The 23639-nt window shown below is 36.6% G+C and overlaps 3 protein-coding genes across 3 annotated transcripts in view; 2 read left to right on the forward strand and 1 right to left on the reverse strand.

Moving 5' to 3' along the window:
* LOC107747796 (phytanoyl-CoA hydroxylase-interacting protein-like) overlaps nt 1-7121 on the reverse strand; it is a 16865-nt gene extending 9744 nt beyond the window's left edge. Inside the window, exons 1-2 of the mRNA XM_016562393.1 lie at nt 6714-7121; nt 999-1175 (exon numbers count right to left, since the gene is read on the reverse strand). Of these exons, the coding sequence (XP_016417879.1) occupies nt 999-1172 (174 nt within the window). The 5' untranslated portion in view covers nt 1173-1175; nt 6714-7121. The remainder of the gene's footprint in view (nt 1-998; nt 1176-6713) is intronic.
* A 2767-nt stretch (nt 7122-9888) lies between these two features.
* On the forward strand, nt 9889-16066 carry LOC107747806 (DNA-directed RNA polymerase III subunit RPC4-like). The gene is made up of 9 exons (XM_016562410.1): nt 9889-10059; nt 10739-10899; nt 10993-11036; nt 11175-11329; nt 12125-12246; nt 12883-13057; nt 14278-14528; nt 14619-14771; nt 15832-16066. The coding sequence occupies exons 2-9, from the start codon at nt 10744-10746 to the stop codon at nt 15946-15948; spliced, it is 1173 nt and encodes a 390-aa protein (XP_016417896.1). The 5' UTR covers nt 9889-10059; nt 10739-10743; the 3' UTR covers nt 15949-16066.
* Nucleotides 16067-19921: 3855 nt separating this feature from the next.
* On the forward strand, nt 19922-22707 carry LOC107747801 (gamma-glutamyl hydrolase-like). Its single transcript, XM_016562405.1, has 8 exons — nt 19922-20027; nt 20215-20329; nt 20906-20956; nt 21137-21153; nt 21804-21910; nt 22089-22182; nt 22269-22406; nt 22499-22707. Exons 1-8 carry the CDS (start codon nt 19922-19924, stop codon nt 22615-22617), a joined length of 747 nt encoding a protein of 248 aa, XP_016417891.1. The 3' UTR covers nt 22618-22707.
* The last annotated feature ends 932 nt before the right edge of the window (nt 22708-23639 follow it).

Below are 23639 nucleotides of genomic sequence, written 5' to 3' on the forward strand. Positions count from 1 at the left end.
TAACAGGGACGCTAAACATTCTTGCAAACTGTCTAAACTGAATTATACATGTCATGCAGGCATTCATATGAGGAGTTTAACAGCAAATTAGTCATTCAAAGAACAAATTTTATTTTTGAACATGAAAAATTTACCGAGGTCCAGACCTCGGTGGCCTCATAGCTGGTAACGGGCCTGGTTGTTGTGATCATAAACCGTAAGGATGTGATTACACGCAATACAGGAGCTTTTCCCTCATCATTGTAACGCGCTGCCTTTGCAAGGTTCTGTGAAAACGTTTCAGCTTTTATTTTACTTTTTCGCCCTGAAGAAGCTATCACAGGTTCATCAAGTTCGTCGAAATTATCCATCCTCGATCACTTTTGTTTTTTAGACTTGCATTTGCGTTTGTAATTTGTTATTTTGTTTTCAGAATTGTGATTTGCTTTGCACTTCTCGGCCACCGTACAAAACCGGCTTTTTTGACAAAATGTGTTCAGGGTTCAGATCGCGCTATATGTGGAGAATAATACACGGCATAAAATGTATTTATTGTTTGTTGATTCATTGTTTGTTTTTGTTTTTCATAGTGTGATTGTACCACACTGTTCTATAATAGAGAACAGTATATATAGATCAGTGGTTTGTACTGAATCCAATTAGCTACAGTCAATTTGACTCCCTCCTGAACAATCATTTGTTTTACTGAAAAAAAAGAGAAAAAGAAACCTTAAGTGTTCTGGGTTCAATTGCTTATCAAAAATCTACTTAAATTGTTTATTAAAAGTAACAGTTTATTATTTTTCTGACAATGAAAGTCAACAGGGTCCAGTGCTGTCAATCACCAGTAGCCCCTAATCAGTCAGTATCAATCATCACCCTCACTATTGTGTCCTTGTTTAACCCCAGATTGTTCTGAGAGGATTGTCCCTATAATAAGTTCATAATAAGTTGACAAATTCCACTGACAGCGAATCAGGGCTGTATTTTCTCCTGTGTGAATGACCGCGGATACTGACTCTGTGCTTGAAGCGGTTGTGCTCGCTGCCCTCTTTACGGCTCAGGTCGATGAAGTAATGCGTCACCCGGGACGCGTCCTCACGGGCCATTTCCCAGCTGACCCGGAACGAGTCGCAGGTCACATCGCTGATCTCAATATCACGGGGTGTGGAGAGCAGCTCCACCTCAGCCATCGCCTGCAGGAACACAACACCACAAACTGTCAAACAGAAACATTACAGCCGGTTAAAACAAACATCTGACCTCAGATGAAATTCAATTAACCTGTGAACAGATGATCCTTCAGCTGAATAAAACATATAACGTCCCCTCACACAAACACTGCCTTCAGTATGAATTAACTTCATCTATAAAAGCACATCAAGTCAACTTAATTTCCATGTTTAATAAGCACTAGTTTTTAAAAATGTGCTTAGTTATCTGTAAAGCTCATTTGAGTTTGTTCTCATTAAGTGAGACGGTCTGAAACAGTTTCCTCAGGATGTCATAAGTCTGTTTAGTCATTATTGACTGACTGGACAGCACAGCAGTAGGTTTCAGAATTACATATAATTTATTCATTAACCACTTTGTTTCTAAGGAACAATTGAGGGGAAAATGTGCTTATGTTATGCTTGGAAACTTATGACATATCCCAGCGATGTCATTATGGCTGCCAATGCCACAAATTGTACAAAACAGTGAGGTACATATGCAAAACAAATGAACAATGTATAGATAATGTTGACTTTTACAGACATGTTGTCAATGCAGACATCTAAACACGTAAATGTACAAATAAATCCAGTAGATTTATTATAAAGGTTTTTTTCTTTCATCATGATGATGTCTGTTTTTTCAAGGTTTACTGGCCAATGATAATAAAAATATTGCAAAGAAAGTCTAGCATTTTTAATATCTACCTTTCAAAATTTGTGGTCAGATTTGTTTTTAATGAATAAATGAAAATATTAAATAAATATTAAATAATTTTATTCAGCAAAGATGCATTGATCAAACGGTGAGAGTAAAAACATTTATAATGTTACAAAATACATTTTAAAATAAATGTTATTATTTTGAACCTTCTGTTAATCAAAGACTCCTGGACAAAAATGTATCATGGTGTGCACAAAATATTAAGCAGCACAACTGTTTTCAACATTGATAATAATCAGAAATGTTTCTTGAGCAGCAAATCAGCTTATCAGAATGATTTCTGAAGGATCATGTGACACTGAAGACTGGAGTAATGATGCTGAAAATTCAGCTTTGATCACAGGAATAAATTACATTTTGAAATATATTCAAATAGAAAACAGTTATTTTGAATTGTATTAATATTTCTCAATTTTATTGTTTTTACATTTTTTTAAAATAAAATAAATGCAGCCTTGGTAAGATAATTCTTTCAAAAACATAAAAGAAAAATTGTACCGACCCCAAACTTTTCAACAGTAGCGAGTAGAGTTAAAATAAAAATAAAAAAATTAAATAAAGCAGTTCTGGGTTATTGTTAAACCTGTTACCATATATGGTACCATATATTATGAAGAAAAAAAATACTAATATTTTTTCCATAATTTGCTGACATGATGACATCATTACTCTTTCAATAACTCTTTCAGCACACGTCATAAAATGTCATAAAATGTCAACCCTGTTACCATGATTTTGTACAGTAAACAAATGAACATTAAAAAGTGGATATATAGAAATATCAGAATTAAATTCCCTAAGAGTTGCTTTGTAACCTTGCAATCTCCAATTAAACTCAACTTTGTTGCCATCCACCCTGTTACATTTAATGAAGACTTCTTTGTATCACTAAGTTGAATAATAAAATATATTCATTTAGCTGGATACGGCACATTAACAGGTAAACACATGATCTAATCAAAGCGGTGAAGGCGGGTTTGACAGAATGACCGGAGCGCTGCCTCTCAGAGGAGAGATCATAAAGTGTGTGAAGTGCAGTGAATGAGGCCGTGTGTTTGATTAGCTGTCATTTCCTCTTCCTGTGACCGCTGACCCTAGAGTAATGTGAAGTCACACAATCTATTATCAGCCCTTGTGCTCTGTGAAGCGCCCATAACTCTGAGAGAGAGACAGCAGGGTGATTCATAAGCACCTCTCTTTCTTGTCCTCCTTGCACTGCCTTCATATTACCCACAGTTCTTTTCCCCACAGCAGTTGTCCTCTTTGACATATACTTCTTAAGTGTCCAAATGCATTTAGGGGTCAGTAAAATGTACATGTAAGCTAAATTGTCAGGAATTTGGTGTATTTTGGTATAAATCTCCCATATGGACAGTATGCTGAGGCAGCGCAATGCCAAGAGAAATGCTGGACGGCACAAATGTGTGCATGCCAGAAAATGAGAATATGTTTTACAGCAAGTCCTTCACACTTGAATGCTTTGGCTCAGAGACATATGGCATCCCTTGTGAAAGCGAAATAGACTTTAGCAATTTTTTTTACATGAGAATTTATTAGGAAATATTACACTGAATTTAATGTTTTTGGACTCTTAAAAGCATGTTATTTGTTATGAAATGGAAATGTATTATAGTTGACTTTTATATTAAATGCAATCAGCTGAACTTAAGTGATTTTAAATACATCATGTAATTTCATAATTACTTCTATTGTCTTTGAAATACTGTTAAAGTGTGCTGTTGAATGTACTGGCAAGCATTTACGCCCAACTAAATATATCTATTGAAATATTTCTATTGAACCTTGTATGTGATGCATTATATTTGTAACTACACATTTGTAATGATGGAGTTGCAATTTAGTACATTTAAAATGTATTAACTTTAAATGTAATAACAAATAACACACTACAGTTGAAATTATAATCAAGTACATTACATGTGCATTCGTGTATTAGTCAACACATCAAAATAAGTGTGCTTCTTTAAAATATAACAAATATTATTAAAACATAATGGTTTAAAATGTAGTTTAAGGTCAATCTTTTAATTTGACATTATTACAAAGGGCACTTTTTAAAAATGTGATAAGAGGCAGTCATGAAAGTGTACTCTCTTTTAAGTACACTTAAGCAACCATTTATTTCAGTACTATACAAGTACAGATTTGAAGTACACTATTCAATGCAATTAAGCGCACTCCTTTTTTCCCACAGAGGACATGTGTATGTGTGTGTGGCCTGAAGTGATCATCTGCTTTGCCTCAGGATGGAGCATAATTAAAAAAAGTAATTTAAGATTAACGAACTGTGAGTTTTCAAATATCCGTCCTCATTCTCTGCACACATTCTTACAGGAGGCAGTGACTAAAACACTTCAGCTCCCCAGACTGCTGATGATAAACATCCTCACAGGACTTGAATCAAAGCTGCAAAACACACACACACACACACACACACATGTTGTGTTTCCATGTTTTATGGGGACATTCCATAGGCGTAATGGTTTTTATACTGTGTGCTGCTTGTTTACTATTTTAGAAAAATCTTTGAACATTTTTGAGTTTTGCTCTAGTGCTCAGTAAAAAAATCAAGATGCTGTATGCTGTCTGTTATAAAATAAGCCTCAAAAAATGGCAAGAAAATCTTATGAAAACACGTTCAGGTTACATTTGACCTCATAATGAAAGAAAAAAAACCAGTTCTATTTTGAACATAGAAAATAAAGCATGTTTAAGAACCATAAAGTTTTTTTTTTTGCATTGTTTTTTTATGACAATTAAACGTTTTTTTTATAAAGTCTCATTACAGTAATGTCTCATTACAGCCAGACATTTTACTTTTGAGTTTGTGTGTGTGTGTGTGTGTGTGTGTGTGATTCCCATTATTCTTAATGATTATTCTCATTAAATTCTCATTAATGTAATAGTCATTTTTCATGCAATGATTGTATAAATCACTGAAAAAAACCAATAGAGGAAAAAAGTCAGCAAAAATTAATGTAATTATTTTAAAAACATATCAATTATTTTTTAGATTCTCATTAAGACTGATTTAATAATTTATTTCAAATTTTTTAAACACAAAAGTAACTGACTGTTCTTCAATATTAAACTTTACAATTACAAATGTATTACAAATATATTTTGAAAAAATCTAAATGTTAAATCAAAATTTTAAATAATTTTTACTGTAATATGATACAAATTTTACATTAAAATGACTGTAATACAATATAAATAAAGACAGTACAACAAATATTTCATGTAAACATGCTTATAATTATCTAGAATAAGATTATACCATTTTGATAATATATCTTATAATAATATAATAAACAAATAGTAATGCAAACTTTAAATATGCTTAATTATAATGAAACTAATGTCAAAATGCAAAAAGAACAAGAAGTCCTAAAATGAGGCCTAATTTTGAAACCGGCATGGTCTTATGAGATTCACTCAGTGGTATAACAGAGCAGAACAGCATTAATAAACACTGCAGTATGTTATTAAGAAAATTATTCAATTATTATTGAATGTGTAAATATGTGGGCACATATGGACACATACATACAGTATACAAATTAACATATACAACATCATGCTTGTACTATGCAGAATTACAGAGTTTTCTGAACAAGAAAACAATTTACCCAAAACTCTTTGGGTGTATTCACACCTGTCATGTTTGGTTCGATTGAATCGAACTCAAGTTCGTTTCCCCTCTTGGTGTGGACCTTTTTGGCAGGTGTGAATACAGCAATCGCACTCGGGTGCGGACCAAACAACCGTACCGAGACCCAGCTGAAGAGGTGGTCTCGGTCCGCTTCCAAATGAACTCTGGTACGTTTCGTTTAAGGTGTGACTATGACCCGACCTCGATCCGACCCAATTGCAGAAATCATGCTCAGAAACAGACAGCACGCGCATATAGTGCTGTTATTTGCATTTCAATGGCTTAAATAACTTGTTTTTAAACCACAATGCTTAAAAACACATGCAAATGATGAGTTTTCGTGACCATGGCGCACAGCAACATGACGTGAGCGCGCTAATTAGGCTAAAGCTTGCCGCAAAAATTACCATGACTATGTTGGGGGAAAATAGTAAGGAGATATTTGATCTCCACTTTGGTAAGGCCTCAGCATAAGTGTATTCAATGACCCATATGTGCTAAAATAAACATAAACGTGCATCCAGAGCATTTCACTGGGTCAGTCTCAGAGAAGTGAGCCACAGTCACACATGATTAATGAGCAGAGCTCCTGCACAAAACAGCAGCGTCTGAACCGAATGTGATTCACTGAGGAATCGCTCGCTGAAAAGAGCTGCTGGAGAAACGAGAGGCTGATTCTCACAGTATTAATGACTTTGTCATGGTTCAGATTTCTCTTCATAAGAGCATCTCACATGTATCTGCAATGCAGCTCCACTGTGCTGGGAGTGAAACTATTTAGAGCAACACTGTTCTACATTTAACAGTGATAGACAGAACTACAAAAGAGAGAAAATAAAACATCAGCGCAAGAAAGCACACTTCGAACAAAATGTTCTAATCTGATTATCTGTGCTTCTCTTCTGGACGGTGAACGTCTATCAAGGCAGTCCTGACCTCAATTCACAGAGAAAAACAACAGTTTTGTGGAGGAAAAAGATATGTAAAAAAAGTAATAATAATAAAAAAAATTATAATAAATAAGTAAAAGTAAATACATTTATTATATTATATTATATTATAATATTCTTATTTTTTTCAATTCAGTGTTGCTTTTAATGAATAAAAGAGAAAGGCGTACCTCTGTGTTCAGAAGCAGCAGTGATGATGATGATGAAGAAGGGATATGTTCACAGACAGAAGCTGTATGAATGAGTGTGGCTGTAATTCTTCGTCTTTTCCTCTCTTTCACTGCTGCCAGCTCCTTAAATGAGGATGAAAACTGAGAGCGAGGGGTTTCTCGTTTGCCCTCCCGTACTCACTTTCACTTACCGTCTCTCTCTCTCTCTCTCTCTCTCTCTCTCTCTCTCTCCGTGTGTATTTGTGTTTTCTACAGCTGTATGCCGAAGGGAAATGAACAGCTATGAGAAAGTGCAGCATCAATGAACCGTAAAAGTGATGTAACAAGCTACTCACTCATGCCTGATCCACACACACTCGCTCCACCTTCACAGAGACGACCACAGCACATGCAGGTTCACATCATCGACAAACGAAGAGATTTTCTGCAACTGAGAGTGATCATGACACGTCATCAGCTGACTAGAATAAAATGTCTCTGTCTGAGAAGAAGTGTGACTGAAATCCTGCACTTTGATATTCGTGATATTTAACAAAAAAGATTTTGAAGCCTTGAGTTTTAGGATTTCTGGTTGTTGTCTTTAATTAATTATTAATTAGTTTAATTAACACCCAATGTACTTGCTACATCGTTAGAAGAATGGCATCTATGTTGTTGAAAGCGCTATATAAATAAAGGTGACTTGACTTGACTTGAAAAAAGTATCAGAGGTTCCAAAAAAATATGAAGCAGCACAACAGTTTCCAACATTGATAATAAGTCAGTATATTAGAATGATTTCTGAAGGATCATGTGACACTGAAGACTGGAGCGGAACCGGGAACACTTCCCATAACACCCGATGTACTTGCTACATCGTTAGAAGAATGGCATCTACGCTAATATTAGTCTGTTTCTCTCTTATACCGAGGTCACCATAGCCACCAGATCCAGTCCGTATCCAGCCCTGAATGTCAACTAGATGAGCCCCAGAGACAGATCCCCAGTGAAGACCTTGTCTCCTAGACAGCCACCGGGACAAGACCACAGGAACCAGTTGAGTCCTCTGCACAATCTGACTTTGCTGCAGCCTGAAATTGAACTGCTGGTTTCATCTGGTCAGAGGAGAACTGGCCCCCCGACTGAGCCTGGTTTCTCCCAAGGTTTTTTTCTCCATTCTGTCACAGATGGAGTTTTGGTTCCTTGCGTTTCCAACATTGATAATAAGTCAGTATATTAGAATGATTTCTGAAGGATCATGTGACACTGAAGACTGGAGTAATGATGCTGGAAATTCAGCACTGGTTTACAGGAATAAATGATATTTTAAAATATATTAAAATAGAAACCATTAATTTTAAATTGCAATAATATTTCACAAAATTACAGGGTTTTTAATGTATTTTTGATCAAATACAGCCTTGATGAGCATAAGAAACTTCGTTAAAAACATAAAAAATTATTATTAAAAATAAAACACTTGTTCTCATTTTTATATTGCCAGGTTGTGATGTGTGATATATTGGCATACAACATTGAGTGAATGTGTGTTCATGTATCTCACACCCCCTCTTGAGATGCAGATGGTCTGTAGCACAGGATTCACTGCGTGACCATTTTTATTTTAGGGTGTAAAACCATATCTAATATGCTTCCTGTCAGACTCAGAATCTGAGTTTCATAACCAAACTCAAGAATAAGACTTTAAGAGCTCAGACTCTGCAGGAAAATACACACACACACACACACGCACACAAACAAACACAAACAAACACACACACACACACACACACGCACACATACACACACGCACACACACACACACACACACACACACACACACACACAGAAATGAAGCTGGCTTCAGTCTAGAAGCAGCAAGCGCACTATTGAGTGTGTCACCATTACACTGAGGGCCAGACTACATTGATTACACTGTGACGGCACTATAACTCAAGTATATGCTCGTGTGGATCTGCTACACTGATATCAGCGTCCGCTCGAGCATGTTATTACTCAAGGACAGGACCATCTGATGCTTCAACCTACAGAGGAACTCACCAAATGCTGCACCATATGGTCACAAGCAACACAAGCACGCACAGCACACAACAACACGTCTGACTCTGAAGCTCTGTGAAGGTCAGATGATCAGGGCCGTGTTTCTGACTCATTGTGATTGATGGGATCACACCGGGACTCTCTCTGCGCTCGGCTGCTTTGAAGATGACTTGAGTTATCTCAGGATGGAGAGTAATTAAAGGACAACAGATAATTAAAACACAATAGACCCTGACAGACATGCAAGGACAAACGTCCTTATAGATGTAGCCTGCAGATTTTGATTTGTCATTTGAAATGTTCTTCTGATTAGTGTACATGATTGACATTGTTTAGTATATTGTATCATATAGATGTATAGCAGAAAATAACTGATTATATACAGTAATTATAAAATCATTTACTTGTTTAAGATTAATTTTCCCGTTCTGCCAAGTCTGATGTTATTAGTGCTGTGATTCCGATAATAAAGTCTTAAAATGTAAATTCTGTCATCATTTACTTACTCTCAAGTTGTCCCAAACCTGTATGAGTTTCTTTCTTCTATAGAGCATAAAAGGAGATATTTTGAAGAATGTAACCAAACAGTTTATGGTAACCACTGACTTTTAATATTGTGTGGGAAAAAATACTGTGGAAGTCAATAGGGACCAAAAACCGTTCCCCACATTCATCAAAATATTATTTAATGTTCAACATTATGTTCATCATCATCATTTGATTTGATTCTAAACCTGATTTTATCCTCACTCTAAACCTGATTATCAAAAATCATTCCTGTTTGGAAAACACTTTCTTTTTTTTTTTCTATTGACAACCACGTAACCACATAATATATGTGCAAAACTGAATGAAAATGAACCCAGAATAACCGAATAACAATAATAATAGTCCGGGGTTATCGAACAAATATCGGATCTCGTTCCTGTTTGGTATTTTAATAGTAATTTAATATTATATAGGCTATTCTGTATTCAGAAAATGTATATATATATCACTTCCTGCCCTCCAGCTGCATTGCACGCGTCATCAGAATCACGTGATTGCAAACAACCTATTGGTACACGATCCAGTGTAGGTTATGCCTTTAAAAAGATCTGCGCAAAGTGGTGCAGCGTTGACGTTCACCAATCACATCACTGCGTCACACGGGTCAAAGTGTCATTACACGTAAAACTCCGCCTTAAACAAACTTGCACTAGATTTCATCATCATAAACTCTCGATTTGGTCTGTAACTCAGTTATATTTTGGAGTGTTTTGTAAGCCGGTGTTTGAGGAATCTCTGCACTGGAGGAAGCGCACTGGTAAGTGTAACGTTACAGTCATGAGTCTGACTGTGTGTTTGTCTCGCCATGTGCTCGGAAGCGTGGAAATACCGGTGTCTGCTGGAAATGTGTTTCAGTATAGTTATTAATATATGTGTGTGACTGAATGTTCACAGTAACGTGGCGTGTCATCATCGTAGTCAAAAAAATCCGACTGTGGTAACAATTTGTACAGAATTTCTCTCATAATCATAATCTGGAACCAATCCAAAAGGATTCTAATGGGAATTTTTACGGGGATTCCAACATAACACAAGCACTTCGTGTGTGTGTGTGTGTGTGTGTGAAGAGTTCAGAAGCCTCTAAGTGCCGTTTGAAATTTTCTTATAAAATAAACATTTTTCTCAGGCTCCTATGTGTAGGTTCAGTAATTTCACTTTAATGGCAATGACTAGGTTCTTTTCATTGCCAATAAAGTGAAATAACTGAGCATAAACATAGGAGCCTGAGAAAAATGCTCATTTTAGAAGGAAATTTTAAACGGCACTATAGCATTATAGGTTTTGAACTGGGACAGAACAATGGCATTCAAGCATTTGGTAACAAACTGATTCCAGTTTCTCATAAAATGTATTCGTTTTGCATATACTTTTCTCAAAACAAATGGAGTTTACATGTCAAATTGACATTTGCAGTAATATCTCTCTTCTTTTGTCAGTGAGGATGGAGAGCTCTGGTGACCCCAGTGGTCCTCCACGGACGCCGCATGTAGGGGGAGCCAGAGGGCTGCCGATGGGTCGCCGGCTGCCTGCTTCAATCTCTCCGGGACGCCTCCCCACAATGCGCTCCAGAGACCTCACGTTAGGAGGAGTCAAAAAGGTCACCATACATAGCTGAACATTACAGTCACACAAGACATTTCAGATGCATTATGCTGCAATTCATAGTGTCGTCTTCTCGTTTGTCCTGCAGAAAACCTTCACGCCCAATATTATTGGTCGAAAATCAAAAGAGGAGTAAGTGACACTCTTTCGTCCATTTACCATCAATATATCAATTCATCAATATATCGTCAATAATTCATTGCTGACATAATGAATGTATTGACATTTCTTACAAGTGAGGATGGTGTTTTTTGTTTTACTTGGCTGCAGATTAAAGGCTGATGAAAGAACGAGACGGGATAAGAAGGATGTGGATCGAGGTCGGCAGCGGGACGGCCGAGGGAGGGGCCGAGGTCGCCCGGAGGTCATCCAGTCACATTCTATCTTTGAGCAGGGTCCTGCAGAGATGACGGCCAAGAGGAAAGGTAAAGGAGGTCATCAGGGGAGGATTTGAGAAATCGTTTGGCCAAGTACTGAGATTCGAGCCAGAGTATGTTATTAGTGACACTAAATGGCATTAAAGCACTAATGCTTGTTTTGTGCCTCACAGCACCTCTTAAATGTAGTCAAATCACAGTAACACACACCTTTGAGAGGCTTTTTGCTATTATGCTGGAGCAGCAACAGAAATATGACCCAAATGATTAATAATAATTATGTTTAGGCCTACTGCTACAGCTAAGTTCAAGTTCACGTTTATTTATAAAGCACATTTAAAAACAACTAGCGTTGTACCAAAGTGCTGTACAATTTATAAACCTAATTAAACAATATCAAAAAGCAACAACAAATGGATAAAAAACTCATAAGATACAAATAAAAGCATGCAAGATAAACCATAAACAGCTTTATAACCCCAATATTCTCAGGCAACACAATAGGCTAAAGAGAATAAATGAGTCTTCAATCTAGATTTAAAAGTGTCCAACGTGGGAGAGGATCTCAAGTTGTCCCGGCTACTAGGCTATCGCATGTGAGGATCCTGCAGCAGGCGGATCATTTATAGCCTTTTCTCACAGCAGCCAGAATAATTAAATGTATCATTTTGATGGCTGTAATGCTTTTTTCCTCAGTTGGTCAGAACAAACGTGGCAGACGTGCAGCTTTAAATATAACTTAAAATTAAATTAAATTACAATTTAACATTAAATATAATTAGCATTTTCTGTTGTGACATATATTTTGTATCAGTGCTCTCTTAATGTGTTTTATTTGATTAGGTGCATATGATGATACCAGAGAAACAGCAAACAGTGGCCCTTCACCCATCATCAACATCAAAAAGGAGAGAGAGACCGAAGAGGAGACCAAAGAAATCCTGCGCAAACTTGAGAAGGACAATGTATGTTTAAAAAAACTGAAGCTTATTAACTTCTAATTAACGTATTAACTCAAACCTGTGCAGAACCCTTACCTGGTTGTATTACGCCCCAAAATAAAAATAAATTACAAAAAGGAAATAAGTCTTACTTAAGGTCCATTTACATCTTTTCCATTGAGACATAATTTGTATAATTAATCATATTTTTAAATTTAATTCTCATTACTGCATTGAAAAAGTTTGATTCACATTACTTTAATACAATAAAAACAAAGATTTATTATTTAAATTGTAAAATATTATGCATCATTGTAGTATTTCTTGTACTACTTTTCCATGGGTGATTTAAAAAAAATAATAAAAATAGTAATATAGAATAAAGATATAAAATATCATTAGAATCACCACTGAAAAGAATGGCAAGATAAATCGAAAGATAAATGTCCAGATGCTTTACACTGATGGCAATTATGTGGAAAAATGTGATAAAGTCATGATGCAAAAACATAATAGTATCTTGCAAAATATAATTTATTTTTTCCCCCCTCTTTTTTGCATTTTGATTTTGGAGTGAAATATGGCCTTGACCATTGATTTTTATGCTTGCTTAACTGAGAAAAATAAGCCACCCTCAAGCCTTTGGTTCTGTGTGTGTAGTTTCTGGATGACCCTCACCTGAGAGGAGAAAGAGCAGGCTGTCCTGTGCAGCTGCCGCTGGCTGTGTCGGGATGGGTCTTCAAAGAGGAGTTTAGCGAGGAGACTCTCAAATCAGAAAAGACCTCCTCCGATCCTGAACCGATGAGCACAGACAGCGCTGGAGCTGAAGTGAAGAGTAGGAGAAACTTCATTAAACATGCAAAGGCACAAACTAGCAAACAATTTCAAAAAAAATTCTTAGGGCTGTCCCCGACTAAAGATTTTTCTGGTCGACTAGTAGTCGTTCATTTAAAGCATTAGTCGGCTAATCGCGTGTTTATTAATAAACCATTTAAATATACCGAGCCTTTAATTGCCTTCATAGCCTAATAAGCACTCAAGCACACGCATAAAGTTTTCCACAGCGCACCGGCAGAAGTAATGATTATGAATGTGTCAGGGAAAAACAGTAAGGATGGCTGCATTAACATTTTAATAATTCATTGATAAACTAGTGCTTTGTTGTTGAGGTGAACTCGGCGACACCGGCTCATCTCCGCAGTAGTGGACACGCCTGTATGCATGTTATGGATTACATAATCTGAGAATATTTGTCTTCCGTTTGAATTGGTTCATTTGAAAGTAGACATTTCACTCTCTATAGATATATTTTTAATGTCTGTAAGGCAAAGATATACACTGAGTTTCGCGCTCAAGTTCACAGAGACCGAGACGGCAGAAAGCGCATCCTGTTTGCTTTCATTATTTTACAAAAGCGTGTTTTGTTGTTATTGTGAGTGCACACAAATAAACGTAGAGTCTTTACAGATTCGAATGATGTAGCCTATTACTCTTATCTGTATGATCAGAAATGGAGTATTTTAAGAGCAAGTGAGCGCACCGGTGCCTCTATCTGTCCTGCAGTGAGCGCTACTGTTCAGCTTCACACTCCACACAGACACAATAGCGCACATTTCTCTAGGTCAACATTAGATTGAACAGCCATGTAAAGTTGCTAATACTTACATATTTCAGATGATAAGCTTTGAGGTCGATGAATGATAGTCGAGCATTTGGATGTCCTGCCCGATGTACTGTATTGCAGTATTACCATAGACCAGCCGTTAACGATCTGTCCGTCACGGACTGCGCAACTTCACCTGTGGACATTTTTTTTTTCTGCGACTAATAAAATTTTGGTCGACCAAGCCTCTTCTGGTCGACTAACGGTTAGTCGACTATTAGGAGGCAGCCCTAGAAATTTCATTGGCCAAATTCATACTCAAAATTTCCCGATATTCAAGTTGGTAATATAAAAAATTGCCAAACATTTGCTAATGTGACCACACATTTAGACACAAACAAGATATGTAGTGAGCTTTTATTACACCTTGATTTAATCCTGTCTTCCTTCAGTCAAGCAGGAGCCTTTGGATATTCCTGAACCGAAGAAGGCGGAGCCTATGTTCAGGCTGCCACCCTTGCCCAAACCTGATTTGCTGCCTGATTTACTGGAGGTGTGGAATCACTGCAAAGAGGAGGAGCTTCTCTTCATGCAGCTTCCTGACTGTCTGCCTGGCCAGCCGCCCACCACTGACGTCCGGCCCACCAAAACAGAGGTGCAGTCGAGCGACGGACAGGCCATGATGCAGAAGACCGAGACTCAGGTTGGCGCTGGCTAGGTTTAGATCACAGATTCATGTTAGTTTTCGCATATACTCATGCATTTTTTGTTCTCTCGTGTGTTTGTTTGTCAGGATGAATCTCAAGATGAGAACACCTGTTGTCTTAAAGATCTACAGGAGGGTTTGGTGGGAAAGATGCTCGTGAGGAAGTCAGGCAAAGTTCAGCTTATACTGGGTAACATCACCCTGGATGTGGCCCTGGGAACCTCCTGCGCCTTCCTGCAGGTCAGTTACGCTCATCAATGCAGTATGTCACCCTCAGACCATCCAAGATGTAGATGAGTTTGTTTATGGGAACAGATTTGGAGAAATTTAACATCAGAGCACTTGTTGACCAATGGATCCTCTGCAGTGAATGGGTGCCTTCAGAACGAGAGTCCAAACAGCTGATAAAAACATCACAGTAATCCACAATACTCCAGTCCATCCATCGAAAAGATGCGTGTTTATAAGAAACAAATTCATCAACACATTTTTAAACGTCGAACTGTTGCTTCCAGCTAAAATACGAGTCCTCTATGCATTATATTGCTTTCTCCAATGAAAAAGTCATCTTGTCTGAATCAGGAGAGAAATATGCACAGATCAAACGCCAATTATAAGTGAACGCAATCCAAAACAGTTCTATAAGTTGGTGGATTTTGATGTGAGAGGCTAACTGGGGATGGATTTTTCACTGGAGGAAGCGTTATTGTGGATTATGGACTCGTATTTTGGCCAGAAGCAACTTTTTAAAGTTAAAACACCTAAATGGATTTGTTTCTCACAAACACACAGCATTTCACTTCACAAGATGTTAACTGATGGACTGGAGTGGTGTGGATTACTTGTGGATTATTGTGATGTTTTTATCAGCTGTTTGGACTCTCATTCTGACGGCACCCATTCACTGCAGAGCATCCATTGGTGAGCAAGTGATATAATTATAAATTTCTCCAAATTTGTTTCCATTAACAAACAAATTCATCTTAGGCTCGAGGATGAGTACATTTTCAGCAAATTTTCATTTTTGGTAAACTATCCCTTTAACCTGTTGGTGGGGAATCATCCACTGCTGGGATAAAGATGTTATAACAGCATTTGAAGATCCAAAGGCTAAATAATGTAATGAAATTGGTGACAAATGCTTTATAAGCACACGACCAAGCAGTACTCATCATGGGACTTTGGGTTTGAATCTTTACATGCAATTTATACACTATTTAGCTTCTTCATGTATGTCTTATTACTTGCTCTTAGGTTTGTATAACATTGTCTTTTTCTGTTATTCTTTGTGTTTTTGTAGGAACTGGTCTCAGTTAATACAGAGGGCAGGAGGGGAGACATGTCTGTGCTGGGACACATTAAACACAAGTTGGTTTGTTCACCTGACTTCCAGGCTCTTCTGGAAAACAGAGCTTGAGGAGCGGCTGCTAGAATCGCCAGTAATTCACTTCAATGCTGTAAATCAATTTGTGAGGAAATGTTCCCATGTACTGTCACAGATGGAGAACTCGGAGCGAATGAATGAAATTTATTTATACTGTATGCTCAAGGAAATTTATTTGAAGAATTTATGCGATGTCTTTTCAAGATGAGACACTATTACACATGTAAATATTGTGGGTTACAATAACAAGTTTATTGTAAAAATCTGAGTTTGAGTTAAACATTAAGTTAATAAATGTGCTAGAAATTTCTCCTTTTTCCTCCTCCCTGTTTTTTAAATTATTATTATTATTATTATTTTGAATCAGCTTCCTAGTGGTGGGAATGTGCTGACGGGCATCTTGCAGATGTGAGTTTCATTAGAGGTTGTTTTTGTAATCCTAAAAAGTTCAGCATAATTATATTTAATTGCATTTTAGGACACGGTTTCTCTGAGTAATATTCAGTCATTTAAACATTAAGTTAATAAATGTGCTAGAAATTTCTCCTTTTTCCTCCTCCCTGTTTTTTAAATTATTATTATTATTTTGAATCAGCTTCCTAGTGGTGGGAATGTGCTGACGGGCATCTTGCAGATGTGAGTTTCATTAAAGGTTGTTTTTGTAATCCTAAAAAGTTCAGCATAATTATATTTAATTGCATTTTAGGACACGGTTTCTCTGAGTAATATTCAGTCATCGCTTTTTGGATATTATGGAGTGGCTAAAGGGACAAAAACCATTACCATGTAATCCATTACATTACACATTTTAGGTAATATAATCAGAGTATTTTCTGATTACTTTTAGATTACTTGTGACCTTTTCTCTGGTGATGTATGCATGACTTCTGTTAACTTACACTTAAACCTGCCTTTTTGTTACGAGTGATAATTATTGCAATAGCATTTTGGACAAACTTGTTGTTTTTCTCAAGCAGAGCTAGTTGATATTCATGTTGATGTTTTCCATCATAGCATCTCTGCAGCAGCAGCATGAGGATGACGTGGCTGGCTGCAGTAAAGTTGTGTCTTCTTTATTCTGAAAGCCGCTGCACCTGTTTAATGGTTCAGCACTGATACTGTAGCTGCGGCAGCAGATTTACAGGCACTAAAAGAGTGTGTGATGCCGGCTGGGGCTTGTTGATAACATTTACTTTCGTCGTTAATACATAATGAATTATCAGCTAGCCTACTTAGATTATAACCACTAAAATAATGACTTCTGTTAACTTACACTTAAACCTGCCTTTTTGTTACGAGTGATAATTATTGCAATAGCATTTTGGACAAAATTTTGTTTTTCTCAAGCAGAGCTAGTTGATATTCATGTTGATGTTTTCCATCATAGCATCTTTGCAACAGCAGCATGAGGATGACGCGGCTGGCTGCAGTAAAATTGTGTCTTCTTTATTCTGAAAGCCGCTGCACCTGTTTAATGGTTCAGCACTGATACTGTAGCTGCGGCAGCAGATTTACAGGCACTAAAAGAGTGTGTGATGCCGGCTGGGGCTTGTTGATAACATTTACTTTCGTCAGTGCCTGCCTCAATCCTTTCCTCTACGCGTTTAACCACTATCACTTCCAAACCCACACAGCAACTTCCAACACGACGCAGCCATTCAGCCACAGAAGTCAAATAAGCTCAAATATTCCTCATGTGGTAACATTTAAATTTATGTATTTTTTATTTTCATTTAATATGACTGAATCGACCTGGGTTTTTAAAGGTCAAATCATGTATATCCACTTTTTACATTGTACATCCACACATAGTCTGACTTCATTGTGTTACTAAACGTGTTATATTTAAGTTAATAAAACATTCATAGGGTTAAGGCAAATTAATATATAATGAATTATCAGCTAGCCTACTTAGATTATAACCACTAAAATAAAATGATAAAAACTGCTGCTACTTCATAAACTGCGATTTGAAGAATGATCAGAAAGAAATGCTCCTCATGAAGGGACTGTTGCTCGGTTTTGCTTATATGTCACTGTGACACCGTACTTCTGTACCACATGACACTGGCTTTATAAAAGCTTTAAAAACAAGACGCTGAAATGACACTATGAGAAGTCATGGCAAATGTGACATTCACAACCATCTTCCCATTATTGCAGATGACTGCTCTTTTGAACTTTCTGTTCATCAAAGAATCCTGAAAAAAAGTATCACGGTTTCCACAAAAATATTAAGCAGCACAACTGTTTTCAACATTGATAATAATAAGAAGTGTTTCTTGAGCAGCAAATCAGTATATTGATTCCTGAAGGATCATGTGACACTGAAGACTGGAGTAATGAAGCTAAAAATTAAACTTTGCGTCACAGGGATAAATAACATTTTAAAATCCATTTAAATTGTAATATTGATTTTGTATCAGTGTATATTTGTATAAGAATTGCATGTGTTTTCAACACAGCTCTTGCACTACAGGGAGCCACTAACTGTAATTCTTCACAACTAGTGAATTTGATATTTTATTGACTATATTAAGATATGCGATGGGGTCATGAAAATGCACTGCATAGAATCCCACTTATTGACTTCTGCTGCTGTGTTTCAGAGGGACTGTACAGTAAATAACTAGTCAACTCATGAAGAGTCCTATAAATAGTCGGCTCATTATTTTATTTTATGACTCCCTGCCAGTGCTTCAGTTTCTGAATGATTTCCTGCTGGAGTCCTATTATAGCTAATGCAGTGACTCTTCTTCTCTGCCTTCAGCTATCTGATTCAGCCATATAGCCTACATTAACTGAATTGAACTTGAGTTCAACTAATTGCATTTATATATTTAAACTGCAATGCATTTTTATTTCATTGCAAATTCAAAAATAGGCTAACTGTCCAAATTCAGTTCACATATATATCATTTTCGTAATAAATACTCTTGAAAATTTGTTAAAGTGTACTTCTTTTTCATAATTAAACACTTCTTACTTTTATGTGGCTTTCCAAATAAAACTGTTTACACAAAACATGCAAGTTAAAAGTCATTTTGATTTATTTTTTTACTTTATGCATTTTAGGTGCACAGTTGTTCTAAATGGTACAATCAGTTGAATAATTTCCATTGCAACTGTGTTGCTATGAAAGTTTGTTTGTGGAAAAACCAAAGTCTCGAAGAAGTGCAATTTCCAGCCTCCTAACAAAGTCGACGAAATTCAGTCTTGAGGTTCACTTGTGGACTATAAATTTATATGAAGCCTAGTCAAGATAGCTGATGTCCCTATATTTCACATTGCACTTCGTGCAGGGGCGTAGCCATCATTTCAGAAGTGAGGGGGACAGAAATGTTATATACATACAAAAAAAAAATATATATATATATATATATATATATATATATAACATTACAATATAACATTTCTGTAATCTATATAACCTACCAGTCAACAGTTTTTGAACAGTAAGATTTTTAATCACGGAGTGTTTAGCGCTTCGTGATGTTCATCTCGCCTTATTCTGGGTCCGAATAAAACATCAGATCATGCACAGACTATCCTGTCTCTTTTAATTTAAATCTATATTTATTCACACCAGTGCTTGAAAACCTCTATGCGAACACACTTGCCCGAAAAAGTGCGGGCCGGGGACGAATTTACGTGATAGTAAAAGTGGGGGGGGGACACATCCCCCGCGTAATCTACGCCCCTGACTTCGTGGTAAACACTGGCTGTGAGAACGTTTGGGAAAATACAAGTTCCTAAAAGCTTCAGGAACTTGAATGCGGCTGCAGTTTTTCGCCAACTCACCCAACAACTCAGTATTTATCCAAACAAACTGGTATTAGCTACTGATGTAAACCTGTTTTCCTTCCTCCAAAAAGTACAAACCCCGCCCATCTAATGACTTCCCTCATAACTTTCAGTTCAGATACTATATGAAACATGTACAGTATAAGTGAAGGAGCATTCAGTGTCAGCTGGTTTTCTGTGGACCGGTGTGTGTGTGGACAGAATGGGCTTCAGTGCGCTCCTGTGCGCGGGTGTTGTAGTTTTGTGCAGCGCCGCTCCGTTTAAACTCCCGCAGAGAAACGAGCCTCACAACGACAGACCGATCATCGGTAAACCTCTTACCCTCATATTGTGTGTCAAGCAGATGTGTGCACTAAAGGTTTTGGTTCGCAAAATTCGATTTACTTTAACTTGAACTATGAACATGATAAGAATAACTATCATGTTCATAAATAATAACAACAAACCCACGCTATAAGTGTGTGACTAACCTTTAAAGCATAACTTTGTCTATAGGGATTCTGACGCAAGAGGTTGACAATGAGTCAATGAAAAAGTTTGGAAAGACATACATCCCTTCATCATATGTGAAGTACATTGAGTCCGGGGGAGCTAGAGTTGTGCCAATTAGGTAAGTCTTGTCTGTTTGTTAGCATTAAAGGTAATTCCGATTCATGTTTAAAAACCGATTAATCGATTCAAGTTACACCAAAGTATTTCTTCATGAAAAAGAAGTACACTCTACAGAAATAATGTAGGCTATTTTAACAGAATATACTTAACGTGTGAACTTAATGTAATGTGTTTTAGGACACTTCATGTTACTTATTGTCTTATATTTTACATTTATATTAGGCTAAATACAGTTAGTTGAACATTAGCTAGTTATTAAGAGTGCTTGTTGACCCACTTAAGTAGGACTTATGGATATTATGTCATAATACTTATTTTTTCTTTGAAATTAATGTACAAAGTTTTATCTCCAAAGTCAATCCAGTGATTTACAAACATGAATATGCCAATTAGTGTGACTGAGTCATTCATTTGGCCCAAAAGTTCTTGCTATCTGGGACCTGATTCATATTAATAATAACAACAACCATACATTTAAGAGAATCACACAAGGTAGAAAATAATTAATCAGCAAATCCAAAGTCAAAATGTGCTATTTCAACAATCATACTAATGAACACATTCTATGTTACAGGCTAAACCAGAGTTTGGCAGAGCATGAACAAATCTTCAGGTCAATAAATGGGTATGTTCTCCATCTTTCTTTCAAAACTCTGTTATGTGGTGTTGACATTACCTGAACAAGTCTATCACGCCCAGATTTCCAGGATGACCTTATACCTGATGTGTTCATACACGATCATTATCTTTTCATTATTTAAGCTGTTAGATACATGTTGTTGGCCATTATGTAATGTACTGTCAGCATTGGAGATGATTGCAGTAACCTAGATTTGATCTGTTCTGCCAGTTTATAGGCTAATAATAGACATATTTTTCTGTGCAAACCCTTCAAACTAAGAAAAATATACATTACCATTCAAAAGTTTGAGGTCAGTAATTTTTTTTTCTTTTCTAATAGCCTACTGTTATTCAGCAAGAATGTAGGGATAGTAAATGGTTAAAAAAGATTTCTAATTTGAATAAATGCTGTTCTTTTTAACTTTTTATTCATTGAAGAATCCTGAAAAAGTATCATGGGTCCCAAAAAAATACTAAGCAGCACAAATGTTTTCAAAACTGATGATAAATCATCATATTAGACTGATTTCTGAAGGATCATGTGACACTGCAGACTGCAGTAATGATACTGAAAATTCAGCTTTGCATCACAGAAATAAATTACATTTTAAAGTATATTAAAACAGAAAATCATTATTTAAAATTGTAATAAAATTTCACAGTATTACTGTTTTTTCTGTATTTTTGATCAAAGAAATACAGCCTTGTTGAACTTAAGAGACATCTTTTAAGAGAATTAAAACATATTACCAACCCCAAACTTTTGAATGGTATATATATATATATATATATATAATATATATATATATAATGTGTCTAATGTCCATTTGCACATTTGTTTCCATTAACAGAGGCTTCATCCAGTCGTATGTTTACCAACTTCCCATCTGACGTCCGTAAAGCATTGTCCCAGGAACCGCTTACTGGAAATTTCCACCATTATGGAGTGACCAAAGCGGTATATCTTTTATAAACACACAATATTCATTTAAATACTGATGTGTTCTAGGACCTTTATACAGTACGCGCCACTGTAAAGACACTAAGTCTATCCCTCACAGACTTGTTTTCTTCCGTGTTAAATTCAATATGATGTCTAACCTGATTAAGGTCTATAAACTCTTCCTCTTTGTCAGGCATTCATGGGAAATGAGAAATTAAGTGGCTTCTTTTCAGTGCTCTCCACAAACATAGCACAAAATGGCCTTGAGTTTGTTTCTACCGTGGAAGGTAACAAAACCAGAGGCTTTTCACATTTAAAACAACCCTATACAAGCACCCATACACAGTGTGGATGAAATATTATCGGCCTGCAGGCAGGAAGCACCCTTTCTATGGAGTACAGTGGCATCCAGAAGTGAACCGCTTTCAGTGGGACCCTCGTTACAACTTTCCTCATTCCAGCAATGCTGTGCGCGTGTCGTCCTTACTGGCTGAATTCTTTGTAAATGAGGGTAATTGCAGTCTCATACTTTACTTGTTTATGTGTTTGCTTGTTCCTCATTTGTATGAATTTGGATGAACAAATGCATGTGTGTGTTTGCAGGAAGGAGAAGCTCCCACCACTTCAGTGAAGCAGCAGAAGAGAGCAGCGCGCTGATATACAACTACAACCCTGTGCATGTGGCAAATATCTCTGCATATGAACAATCTTATTTCTTCTGAGAGACACAATATAGGAGGACATTGAGAAAGACAAAGAAAGAAAACACCTGTCAAGATATTTCAGACAAATGTACTGTAATAGACCTCATCACAGACCTCATCTCATTTTAGGAATATTGTTTTTAACTGAGAGACAATTTAAATAATACGTGTTTTATTAAATGATTTTGGATTTATTATAACACTCATTCATTATGAAGATGATTACATATTTCATTCCTTCAAAGAGAACATTGTATATATGCATGTTTTTAAATGACACATTACTAAAGATCAAAGGCACGTTATGGTTTATGTGCCAGAAGAGGGCAGTATTGTCATGTTTAAAAAAATCAGTTTTTCTCTCATGTTGTTTTCTAAAATAGTCTATAGGATTTTTTTTTTTACAACATATGAAATTTAATACAGATTTCCCATCTACAAGCCAAGTGTTATTCCTGAATAATATTCATTCTTTACTTGATTTTAACTGTGCACTAAGACCTTTATTTATCACATTTAAAACAACAGATTTACTCAAGGTACTGTACAAATCATGAAATATCAATACAACTATCATATTTTCATATCTTCAAAGGCTAAACAAATGCTTTAATAATAACTGAAAAACAAATAAATGAGCGCTGTGGCAACCAGTCAACCCCCTGTAGACCTTATCTTGGCACCACAACGTCACAGAGGCACTGGGGTGCAGTATTGTGTATTGAGGCCCTTAGGGGCCCCTCGGGATGAGGATATTGTAGAGACATGCTGGGTGGACTCTTTTTTTACTTGTGGCAGTTTAGGGGCCCCTCCAATATCTCAGTACCACCATATTGTGAAGACAAGAGGGTAGGCTCTTTTTAATACTGGGGCCCTTTGTCGGCCCTTGGGGCCCCTGTCATATCTCAGAACTAGGCGTGAGGGTGGGTTGACTAATGCCAACATACCCAAAAATCCAGCACAATGGTCATGAATGTTGCACTGAAAAAAACATTTTCTTCAGAAAGTGTAATTATTATTGGTCGTTTGTAATTACACAT

Source organism: Sinocyclocheilus rhinocerous, unplaced genomic scaffold (assembly GCF_001515625.1).
Source record: "Sinocyclocheilus rhinocerous isolate Xijiao unplaced genomic scaffold, SAMN03320098_v1.1 scaffold2214, whole genome shotgun sequence".
Taxonomy (NCBI): domain Eukaryota; kingdom Metazoa; phylum Chordata; class Actinopteri; order Cypriniformes; family Cyprinidae; genus Sinocyclocheilus; species Sinocyclocheilus rhinocerous.

Coding starts and splice junctions, on each gene's coding strand:
- LOC107747806 (XM_016562410.1), top strand. CDS start 10,744: ATGGAGAGCTCTGGTGACCCCAGTGGTCCTCCACGGACGCCGCATGTA. Junction 12,247..12,882: donor GCAAACTTGAGAAGGACAAT/GTATGTTTAAAA, acceptor CTGTGTGTGTAG/TTTCTGGATGACCCTCACCT. Junction 13,058..14,277: donor CGCTGGAGCTGAAGTGAAGA/GTAGGAGAAACT, acceptor GTCTTCCTTCAG/TCAAGCAGGAGCCTTTGGAT.
- LOC107747801 (XM_016562405.1), top strand. CDS start 19,922: ATGGGCTTCAGTGCGCTCCTGTGCGCGGGTGTTGTAGTTTTGTGCAGC. Junction 20,330..20,905: donor GCTAGAGTTGTGCCAATTAG/GTAAGTCTTGTC, acceptor TCTATGTTACAG/GCTAAACCAGAGTTTGGCAG. Junction 21,911..22,088: donor ATTATGGAGTGACCAAAGCG/GTATATCTTTTA, acceptor CCTCTTTGTCAG/GCATTCATGGGAAATGAGAA.